This window comes from Vipera ursinii, assembly GCF_947247035.1.
Source record: "Vipera ursinii genome assembly, chromosome: 1".
Lineage (NCBI taxonomy): Eukaryota > Metazoa > Chordata > Lepidosauria > Squamata > Viperidae > Vipera > Vipera ursinii.
Window position 1 is genome coordinate 40,608,811 of NC_139512.1, and position 12,101 is coordinate 40,620,911.

Below are 12,101 nucleotides of genomic sequence, written 5' to 3' on the forward strand. Positions count from 1 at the left end.
TTTGGTGGCCCCGAGTCCGACACGATGTCCAGTCTTATGTCACCTCCTGCATTCCTTGCAGGCAGGCCAAGTCAGCGACAGGGGCCCCGCCTGGTTTACTGCAGCCCTTGCCAACACCCAAGAGACCCTGGGGGGCTGTGTCCATGGACTTTCTGACGGATCTACCCCCATCCTCTGGCTTCACGACAGTGTTTGTGGTGGTGGACATGCTGACCAAGATGGCGCACTTCATCCCTTGTCGCGGCTTACCGTCAGCTCGCGCCACTAGTCGCATGTTCATCCAACAGGTGTTCCGGCTGCACGGCCTTCCCGATAGAGTCGTCTCCGATAGGGGGGCCCAGTTTACAGCCCGCTTCTGGCAGGAGTTGATGCGGGCGTTGGACATTAAGGTTTGCCTCTCGTCCGCGCATCATCCACAAACCGACGGGGGTACCTTAGAGCAGTATTTGCGCTGCTACGTTAACCTGCAGCAGGACAATTGGGTGGACTATTTGGCCATAGCCGAGTTTGCCTTTAACAACTCGCAGCACACCTCCACGCAGATGACACCGTTCTTGGCCAACGTGGGTTATCACCCCCGGTTTTTCCCCCTTTCTCCCGTGGACTCATCGGAGCCGGCAGCGAACGAATTTATGACGGAGTTACAGGCGATCCATCGGTTGGTGCGACGGCAGCTGGAGAAGGCCAAGGCCGACTACAAGAGGTTCGCCGATCGGTCGAGAAGGGATACGCCTCCACTATCGGTGGGGGATCGGGTCTGGCTGTCCACCAGGAACCTACCATCCACTCGGCCGGCGAGGAAGCTGGACCACCGTTACCTTGGACCGTTCCCAGTCGAGGCCGTCATCAATCCGGTCGCCTATCGTTTAACTCTGCCACATTCCCTGCGCGTGCACCCCGTCTTCCATCGATCCTTGTTGGTCCCCGAACAACCGGCCTGTCCACTTCGCCAAGCGGAACCTCCCCCATCAGGAACTCGTGATGGAGGCAGCACCCCCGAGTACGAGGTCGCCAGCATCAGGGATTCCCGCTGGCTGAAAGGTCGCTTCCAGTACCTGATCGAGTGGAAAGGGTACGGGCCGGAGGACGTCACATGGGAAGACGCGACCGCCCTTCATGCCCCTGCGTTGGTGACTGCTTTTCACGAACAGTTCCCATCCCGACCGCATCCGGATCGGCAGACCCGGGGGAAGGGCCCTGCGGTGCGGGATAGTGTTGTGACTCAGGGCCAGCCTGTGGGTCCGACAGCCGGCTCCGACGTATCGGAGGACTCAGATGAGGGGGAGGAGGGAGACGAACCGGCTGATGATGGTTTGGAGGCTTTGCAGAGTCCTCAGCCGGGGACCTCTTCTCAGCTGCGTGAGCCCGAGAGTGCGGAGGATGATGACCCACAGCTGGCCCTGTTCAAGGACGCCCGACGCAGGAGGCAGTCGAGCAGGAACAAACAAAGAAAGGCTATGGGACTCCTCGGGAGGAGGCACAGGGAGACCACGCCCTGAGCTCTCTATAAAAGGAGTGTTTGGGGAGGGGCTGGTTGCTGAAAGCAACTTTTCCGCTTGAGAAGACAAGCTCTAGTGTTTTTGTTAACTGCGTAATTAAATCTTGGCAGAAGCCTTTTAGCCTTGGACGCTCTCCAGTCTCTTCTTTCTGATAAGGGGTTTGTTAGAAGAGGGCTGGTTCAGAACAGGCCGTTCACAGATGGTGTTGGCAGGAGGACAGAGGTCAACCCCGAGGCCCCTTGATTGTGGGGTGCCTCAGGGGTCGGTCCTCTCTCCCCTCCTGTTCAACATCTATATGAAGCCAATGGGTGAGATCATACATGGTTTCGGAGTGAGGTATCATCAATATGCTGATGATACCCAGCTTTTCATCTCCACTCCGAACCAACCCAGTGATGCCCTCGACGTGATGTCCCATTGCCTGGAAGCGGTGTGAATCTGGATGGGAAGAACAGGCTCCAACTCAACCCGGCGAAGACAGAGTGGCTCTATGTATCAGTATCTCGTGTTGTCCAAGATTTACCATCTTTGGTTATGGGGGGAGAGGTGTTGCCTCCCGTTGATAGGGTGTGCATCTTAGGCATCCTCCTGGATGCACGACTCAATTTAGAACATCATATAGGAGTCGTGGCCAGGGGGGCATTTGCCCAGGTTCGCCTGGTGCACCAGTTGCGCCCCTATCTGGACTGAGATGCCTTACGTACGGTCACTCATGCACTCATCACCTCCTGTATAGATTACTGCAATGCTCTCTACATGGGGCTGCCCTTGAAGACCACCAGGAGGCTTCAGCTGGTGCATAATATGGCCACGCGGGTTGTGATGGGAGCATCCCGATACTCCCATATTTCACCCCTCCTGCTTGGGCTGCATTGGTTGCCGGTTGCCCTTTGGGTGAGGTTCAAGGTGCTGGTTCTTACCTATAAAGCCCTACATGGCTTAGGCCCGGGATATTTACAGGACCGTCTGCTGCCAGGAACGACTTCCCATCGCCCTGTGCGCACACACAGAGAGGGTCTCCTCAGGGTGCCGTCGGCCAGACAATGTCGGCTGGCGACCCCCAGGGGGAGGGCCTTCTCTGTTGGGGCGCCTGCCCTCTGGAATCAGCTCCCCCGAGAACTTCAGATGATCCCAGATCTCCGTTTTTTTCATCGCGACCTAAAGACATACCTTTTCCAACTGGCCGACCTGGACTGAAGATAGGGGTTTTAATTTTGTTTTAACTTTTATTGGTTTTTAGTGTGGCTTTGTAAATTTAATTCTTTTAATATTTGTATTTATTGTTTTATTGTTGTTTTATTGTTGTTAGCCGCCCTGAGTCCTTCGGGAGATAGGGCGGCATATAAGTCCCATAATTAAATTAAATTAAATTAAAAGTTGTGCGTCTGTGAAGCAGGGAGGAGCTGACTGATATTGTCAATAATTGCTGCTTTAGGTCTCAGAATCTTATTTGCTGCCTATTTGAATATATGTGTCATTCAATTTGTCATTTTATTTGTTACTTTATTATTTAAGAGATGATTAATGAGATTAAGATAATTATTTAAAATAATGATAAATGGTCATTAAAACTTGATTTACAGGTTTTAAAAGTTTTGCAGACTGTTTTGTGGCCTTTTTAAGGGTATGGTACAATGTCAAGCAAATCTTTCTCAAGGAATGTTTTAATGATGGTACGCACCTGGTGGCAACATGTTGACAATTTTTTTCAAAAAATATCCATAACATTTATATTTGGCTATCTTCTTCTGTAGCTCATGTTGTCTGAAGAAACAGAACAAAGATATTTATTGATGTTTTATCAAAAATATTTTGCTAGGAGATAGCTATATATTATCAGTCATACGGTGGAAGGGTTATCATGCAACCACCACAAAGTAAAAAGAACTCTCCAGATGGAGCAGGTAAATAGGTTATTAGAAAAGACTCCCACAGAGCATTGACTGGGCAAAGGACTGAGGCCAAGAGATTGAGAAGCATCCAAGTGAAGATCAGTTGGATTTGGAAAAGGTCTGGAAGAGACAAAGAGCAGCCAACCTAGATTTGGGCCAGAAGCAGCAGGGAGAGCAAGAAGAATCAGACTGAGCCAGAATGAGGAGAATGTAAACTGTTCTATGAGACATTTGCAAGTTAACCAAGGATGTAAGTACACAGAGACGGGGGAAGTCTGAATAGTTTGGGTATGCTTAGGTTTTTAAATCATGCTAGATTTGTTTTGAGTGTTCGTAGGTGTTAGCAGAAAGAAAGAGTCCATTTTCAGTAAAGGACTGAATTTTCTTAATTGTTGTACGCACATAGTAAGTTGCGCTGTCCTTAAGTTTTGAATGCAAATAAATAGAGTTGGTCTGTAACCAGCAATGTCTCTTTATTCTTATCAGTTGTGTAGAAGGAGAAGGGAAATGCTACAGGGGAACCCTGCTCATTGGAGAGTTAGCAGAAATGAGATTGATGGGGATCCCACATTTTGGAATTTTCCTTGGCAACAGTTTCCCAACTAGCAACTGTGTAAAAATAGAGCTATATTTTCAAGAGGATTTTAAGAAACTGCACAGTAAAAATTCAACCAATCTTTCACTTCAAACTCATTCTGAAGCAGGTTTATATCAGAACAATTATTTATTAATCTAGTCCAGTTATGTCCACCATTCCCTTCAGGAACACAACCCATTCCCTGAGATCTATCAACTACAATAATAATAATAATAATAATAATAATAATAATAATAATAATAATAATAATAATAATAATAATAATAATAATAATAAACAACCTTTATTGTCAAAGTACAACATGTGTACATTGAGATTAGCTGAGCCTCCCCCTGTGCTCTCTCCCCCCAACACACAGTGACAACAAACCCTCCATCCCACCACACTATGTGAACGAACTACACCACATCCCGGCCTCCCAAGTCAACTCTGCATAAGATTATATCCCATTCAAAAGCCTAACAGCCCACGGATAAATATCCAAGACTACATCTTCTATATGAAAAGTAGATGTTTCTCTATGCTGAATATCTTTCCAAGTTCGTCAGTTAAATAAACCTCTAATTCAAAGGTATTAATCTACATTTCTTATTTTAGAATAATATTATAATATAAAATAGTGCTTTGTGTATTGGAGAATTAAACAGAATCCTTGATCACTATGATTCTAAGGTTGGGCTTTGAACAAGATTTCATTAAAAATTCCTGGCCAAGCTTGGCAAATATTTTTGTTGCATACTGGAAATTTCAAAGGAACTCAATAGCCTTCTATATGATCAAGAAATATTTGTAAATGTGGTATCTGAAGTAGCATAACCAAGGCAAATGAAAATAATGTTTAGTGTGGGGGAGCTGGGCATTCCCCAGAGATCTTTGTCAGAGCTAGATAATTTGAATGTCTGCTCCAGTGTTTATCTGAATCTTTTATTTCTAGAGCAAACCAGTATCTTTTAAATTTGAATGCAAATATTATAGCTTGCCAGAGAACTTTTAGCAACCTCATTTTAAAGGAAATAAAGCACAGGCAAATACTCAGTTTCTTAATATTTTCACTGCTCAGAGAGTAGGATGTATATGCTAGCGTATTATAGATATGCTAATATTTATAGAAGAGGAACATATATGCTAGCATATCATCCATTTACCCAGTATAGATAAATTATCTAGTTATGGGATTCATTTGGAGAAACTGCCTGCAAATATTGCAATACAATCTCAGTCTTCCCAGCAATGTTCATCAAAAGAGTTTCTTTCCATTTTATTGAGCTGCTTGACAAATCTTTATTCAGTACTTGTGACAGGACATTTTGAGGAGATACAGTGTATGCTACATGCACAAGCAGTTCTGTCTGGGTTTCCAATATCTGTCTCACTTCTAGGACACCTCAATACTTACTGCCTATAACAGTCACCTCATTTTGCTTCATGGTACAATTAGCATTGCTAGTCACAGTGAGAAAACAGACACAAGGTATATAAAGAAGTGCAGTAGAAGTAGATAATAGACTGAATCACTCTGAAGCCTCTAAAGCAGAGATCAGGAACTATGGTCCTTTTATGACTTGTGGACTTCAACTTCCAGAATTCCTGAGCCAGCCAGGAAGTTGAAGTCCACAAGTCAAAAGGGCCATGGTTTGCCACCCCTGTTGTAGAAGGTCAAGCCTGAAACCACAAACCTATTCATTCCAAATGCAGAACTGCTCAGGTGAAATATTTTAGGCTTGCTTTATTTTCAACAGAATTGAAGTACTTTTTATATTGTATTTTATGCTTTAATTTATAAAGATAATTACACATGCCATGTGTATGGTGATCCAAAGATAATTTTATCTTGCTGTAGCAAATTACCATCATATTTGGAACCCCAACCATTCACATTGACTATATAATCTCAGGCCTAAATTCCTGGCGTCTCCTCAATCTGTCACATACCTAATTTTCAGTTTTTGAATCTCTCTTTTCAGTGTATGTATTTCTTGCCTCTTTAGTGCATTGTTTGTTTGTTCACTCTTGTATTTTGCAACAGCACGTTCCTTTTTCAGATCACATTCTTGGAGATAAATTTGGAATCCATAAGCCTGAGTCCTGTTCTGATTAAGAAAGGAGAGAAAATGTTTACTGAATTTCGCATTAGTTTTACTACTCAGAAGATCTGTTTCCCCTATATCAAATCTGGCCCTGTTTTGTTCAGTTCTTGGAAGGTCGTTGTGCTGGCAGACAGACAGATAGACAAAGTCCTGACCTTTGCACAATTTCTTTCCAAATTCTGTTGAAGTTGTGTGGGGGGGATCAAAACTAGACTGAGGGGAGAGCTCATTTACAAATATGTGAGAGGCTGCCTGTGTAAAAGATGGCAGATTTGTTCTCTGATGAAACAGAAGCTAGGACAAGAAGTGACAAAGTAATATCATTCCTCTTCACAAATGTTGGTATATAAACACTTTATGCTGCTTCAGTGATAGTGCCAGTGATGACAGATGGAGCGGAGATATGCCCATTTCCTACTGATCTATTACATCTATTGTGGGCAGACCACTCTCCATTTGGTAGCTCGGCAGGACCTACTACATGCATTTCAGTTTGGGCTAGAAAAGAGATTGGACATCTGGCCTACACAGTATAGTCCTTTCAGCTGGTGTATATTGTTCTTGTTTGTTTGAAGTTATGTCGTGGGTTCTTCGTGCAGGAAAGAAGACGAGGCAAGTGAGTTCAGGAAAACTCATGGTTTATTGCTTGCAGAATCTGAACTGAGAATTGGGCTGCAACTAGCAGCAATTTATAGTCTAGCCCCTAGGCGGCAGCCAATAGGTTTAAAGCAACCATTGCCACCTAGGGACAGCCAATAGCAGCACTGGAGACCTGGAGTCTGGGTTGCTGGAGAGCCGTTAGCTGCTCCAACTAACCATGTGGTATTACAAGTGAGCCCAATACATAACATTTGATACAGGACTATTAATCACATTCCACTTAATGTATCTCTTAGAATTTAGCAAAAATCTATCAACCTACAGTTGAAGATCCTTAAACTGTGTAATAGACCTTCTGGTTTTTGAAGATGCTGTCAAGTATTAGTAATGTGAATGTCTATGGATAGTCTCAGTCATCCAGGCCAAAGTTGTCCTTAAAGAAAAAAGCACCTTCGCGATATTAGAATTGTGCTTCATCTTCATAGCCAAAGGCAGGGAAGCTGACATGATGATTTCAAAGAATCATAGATGTATAGAATTAGAATGAACCATAAAGATCATCTAATTCAAACCTCTGTTATATGCAGAAAAAACAAATTAATAACCAAGATTTATTTTCCGGAGAGTTGGTGAGCAAACATGCTGCTTTCTGACCTCCAAATGCCTGGATGCACCAGTCTTCCATCAGGAAAAACCAGGCTGCTGCAAACCAGGCTGTGAGAGTCTTGCCATGGCCCTAGTGACCCAAGAAAGTCCAGCGAGGCCGTAGAAGTATGGCATGTCCCCAAAGCCAACATGCCCAAGACAAGCAATGCTATTGGTTTTGTTCCTCTTCTTTCCACAAAGGAGGGGGAAGAGACCTTGGAAAGGTGAGAGGCATTGGTGATCTCCTCACTGTCTCATAAAAGGTAAAGGTAAAGGTTCCCCCGCACATGCGTGCTAGTCGTTTCCAACTCTAGGGGCCGGTGCTCATCTCCGTTTCAAAGCCGAAGAGCCAGCGTTTGTCCGAGGACGTCTCCGTGGTCATGTGGCCGACATGACTAGACACCAAAGGCGCACGGAACGCTGTTACCTTCCCACCGTAGTGGTCCCTATTTTTCTACTTGCATTTTTACGTGCTTTTGAACTGCTAGGTTGGCAGAACACTGTCTCATACACTCCATCTATTTCCTGAATATCTTCACCATTCTGACCAGCAGCAGCTACTTGTGAGTCAACAGCTTCACTTTGGTGGTTGAGGTTCAAATTTTCTAAAAGTTGATCTTTGGTCACTCAATCTCTCCCCAAATTACCATGTAAACAGTTCTGAGGGGGAAGAAACAGGTTTCTGCAGATTATGTTCTATTACTGTCATTTTTGTTTCACTCTTTTTAGAAAGATTTTCCATAGGAATATCAATCTCACAGAATATAAAAATAAAAATATTTTTTAAATGTATGGGAAAACAGGTATTAATGCCCAAGATCAATATTCATAAGAAAAACAACAGAAAAAAAGAGGAGATAGGAAGACTCTAGTCAGGAGAAAGGCATTGTGTAACTGTATAAAAAGACAAGAAACTAGCATCCACCAAATTTTCCAATGTAGGGCATCCACTAAAGTTGTTTCATTTTCATATCCCAGCTTAAAAGTAGAAGTAGGTGTTTTGAGACTCCTCCACAGAGTTGGACAAGAAAAGGAATACTCATTTGCATGCCTTTGTGTTTTACATTTGTGTAAAAGAGATGATAGACTAAGCTCAGGGTCTGAAGGCTTTTCTCACAGATGAAAAATAATACTTGCATTCTGATCTTTTTGTTGAAGTTCCTCTTTGCACTGGGCCACCCTTTCCATTCTCATTTTGATGTCTTGCTTCTTAGCAATCAGCTCAGCAGTAATAATGTCATTTTTAGCCTTTTTCTTCAGGAGACGGAACTGTTGCATGGTTTTCCTACTAGGATGTAGAACCTCGCTGGAAGCCTAGAAAATGAATTATACTTTTACAGTATATTGCTATAGGGACATACCAAACAGCAAAGGTGGAGAAAAGCAAGCTTTAGTCCAGAAATTAGTAATTGCCACAAGCACTTATAATGATGGCTAGTAAAAGGTAAAGGTTCCCCCAAACATGCGTGCTAGTCATTTCCGACTCTAGGGGCCGGTGCTCATCTCTGTTTCAAAGCCGAAGAGCCAGCACTTGTCCGAGGACGTCTCCGTAGTCATGTGGCCGGCATGACTAGACGCCAAAGGCGCACGGATCGCTGTTACCTTCCCACCGTAGTGGTCCCTATTTTTCTACTTGCATTTTTACATGCTTTTGAACTGCTAGGTTGGCAGAAGCTGGGACGAGTAACAGGCGCTCACTCTGTTATGCAGCACTCAGGATTCGACCCGCCAAACTGCCGACCTTCTGATCAACAAGCTTAGCATCCTAACCCACTGAGCCACTGCGTTCCTACATAATGATGGCTAGGATGAGCTAAAAATATTTAATGCAATAAAGACACTATTCTCAAGCTAATAAGGACATAATACATTTATCAAACTCTCTAAGAAAATGGCTTGTTGTCTGTAAACAAAAGAATGATACAGAAAATTGTGATGTTAATAACAGCTGAATGCATCCCAAGAAATAGTTCAGGTGGCTGACAGCAAGGAAGGATGTTAAGGATATGGAGGCATTGTAAGGCTTTGAGGCTGAAGAAATGAAACATACGCTGGGAGAAAACTTTCTCTACTGCACGGGTGTCAAACTCAATCGCCTCACATGATGTGTCATGATGTATTGTGACATTTTTTGCCTTTGTGTAGCTGGAGTGGGTGTGGCCTGCATATGATGCATTTGGCCCATGGGCCACCAGTTTGACACCCCTGCTCTACTGCATGGGGAGCATATGTATCCAAAAGGAATCTCTCTAATTCACTGAAGAGTTACTATGCACAAAAGTTGGCTTCATACTTGGAGTGTTCTGTATAGTATCTTCAACTGTTGCTGTTAGGAAGAATAGCTACAGTTAAAATGAATATTTTATCAAAAGTACTCTTCCTATTTCAAACAATCCCTGTAAAACTGGGAACGGTTTTCTTTGATGATCTAAATGCAACAATATTGAGATTTATCTGGCAAGGGAAGAAAGCATAAATTAAAGTGAAAATGTTACAAGAAGCTAAAAATAGTGGAGGATTTGGACTCCAGGACTGGAGACTATATTATCAAGCAGCCATTTTACCATGGCTTAAAGAATGGATTATACTGAGAAATAAAAGACTATTGTACCTAGAGGGGCATGACCTACAAATTGATTGGCATGCCTTTCTATGGTACGAGAAAAGTAAAATACCTTCAAAATATCTTTATAAGGAATGTACTTCTTTTAGAATGGGAAACAATAAAGCAGAAAATATATTATCTAGACCCATACCAATTGGGCTTCAGGCCCGGGTACAGCACAGAGACGGCATTGGTCGCGCTGGTGAATGATTTCTGTCTTAGTCTTGTTAGATCTCTCAGCGGCTTTTGATACCATCGACCATGGTATCCTACTGCGGCGTCTCAGGGGGTTGGGAGTGGGGGGCACTGTTTTACAGTGGTTCTCCTCCTACCTCCTGGGCTGCTCGCAGTTGGTGTTGACAGGAGGGCAGAGATCCACCCCGAGGCCTCTCGTTTGTGGAGTTCCTCAGGGGTCGGTTCTCTCTCCCCTCTTGTTCAACATCTATATGAAGCCGCTGGGTGAGCTCATTCGTGGTTTCGGGGTGGGGTGTCATCAGTATGCTGATGATACCCAGCTTTTTCTTTCCACCCTGAACCAACCCAGTGATGTCCCGTGGAGGCGGTCCGGGTTTGGATGGGGAGAACCAGGCTTCGACTCAGTCCCGCCAAGACTGAGTGGCTGTGCATACCGGCATCTTGGGAGAACCAGTTTTGTCCATTGTTAACTATGGGGGATGATGTGTTACCCCCCCGTTGATAGGGCTCACAACTTGGGCATTCTCCTGGATTCACGGCTCAGTTTGGAAGATCATATAGGAGCTGTGACCAGGGGGGCTTTTGCCCAGGTTCGCCTGGTGCGCCAGTTGCGGCCCTATCTGTACTGAGATGCCCTATGCACAGTCACTCATGCGCTTGTGACCTCCCGGTTAGACTACTGCAACGCTCTCTACATGGGGTTGCCCTTGAGGACCACTCGGAGGCTTCAGCTGGTGCAGAATGCGGCCACGCGAGTTGTGATGGGAGTCTCCCAATACTCCCGTGTAACACCTCTTCTCCGCGAGCTGCATTGGCTTCCAGTTGTCCTCCGGGTGAGATTCAAGGTGCTGGTGATGACCTATAAAGCCCTAAATGGCTTGGGTCCGGACTATTTCTAAGGGAACACCTGCTGCTGGCATCAATTTCCCATTGTCCTGTGCGCTCCCATAGGGAGGCCCTCCTTAGGGTGCCGCCGGTCAGGGAATGCTGGCGGGTGATCCCCAGAGGGAGGGCATTCTCTGGGCACGCCTGCCCTTTGGAATGATTTACCTGTGGAACTCCGGACTGCCCCCGACCTGTGCTTGTTTCGCCGGGACCTGAAAACCTGGCTTTTCGATCTATCTGGCCTGGACTGAGGGGGTTTTTAGTTTTAAGTTTTAACATTGTTTTATTGTTGGGCTATTATTAATTTAATTCTTTTTAATTCTATTTTTATCTTAATTTTATATTGTCTTTTAAATACTGCCCTGTAAACCGCCCTGAGTCCTTCGGGAATAGGGCGGTATAGAAAACTAACTAACTAACTAACTAAATAAATAATGACTAGTGCTTTTTTTGTAAAAGAAAAAGGTGCCGGAACTCACACATGTCATACAACCCGCCTTGCCTACCCTACAAGGTTCCATCCAAAAAAGGTGCCGGAACTCCGTTCTGAGCATTCTATGAGAAAAAAAGCCCTGCTAATGACCATGCAGTGCTGAAGTGCTTATTGTACTGAAATGGAAGGGAGAAATGGGGAAAGTCACACTATAATTGTAACAAGAAATTTTCAACTGGAGGCTTTTAAGAAGAGATTGAACAGCAATTTGTTTAAAATGGTCTAGAGTCTCTTGCTCGAGCAGCGGGTTAGACTAGATAGAAGACTTCTAAAGTCCCTTCCAACTCATTTTTGCTTTTTTTTTAAAAAAAATAACATTCCCAGAACAGACCATGTATTACCCAGTCTCTATCAACATTTCCATAGCTGGAAATTTATCTGTCCGCTTTCTGTCTTTAGTAAGCAGTCTATCAAAGTATACAAATTCATCTATTTGTCCTTGTATTTTGCCCTTCATATATAATTTGCATTTGTTCATTCTTTGTTGTTGTTGTTGTTATTATTCTTTGTTATTATATACTGTATCACTGTAAATACATAATAACATTACCAAAGAAACCGAACCTAGGTTGCTATTTGCCTCTGGAATTTTTTGTCTTTGA

The 12,101-nt window shown here is 44.0% G+C and overlaps 1 protein-coding gene and 1 long non-coding RNA gene across 2 annotated transcripts in view; both read right to left on the bottom strand.

Annotated features, from left to right (window-relative positions):
• The window catches only part of LOC310650755, an 852,012-nt gene that overhangs the window by 659,257 nt on the left and 180,654 nt on the right, over positions 1-12,101 (bottom strand). The window lies entirely within an intron of this gene.
• Positions 1-12,101, bottom strand: part of CCDC197 (coiled-coil domain containing 197) — a 44,873-nt gene that overhangs the window by 11,018 nt on the left and 21,754 nt on the right. The window contains exons 2-4 of the mRNA XM_083379473.1: positions 8,459-8,635; positions 5,922-6,079; positions 3,181-3,263 (exon numbers count right to left, since the gene is read on the bottom strand). Of these exons, the coding sequence (XP_083235599.1) occupies positions 3,181-3,263; positions 5,922-6,079; positions 8,459-8,599 (382 nt within the window). The 5' untranslated portion in view covers positions 8,600-8,635. The remainder of the gene's footprint in view (positions 1-3,180; positions 3,264-5,921; positions 6,080-8,458; positions 8,636-12,101) is intronic.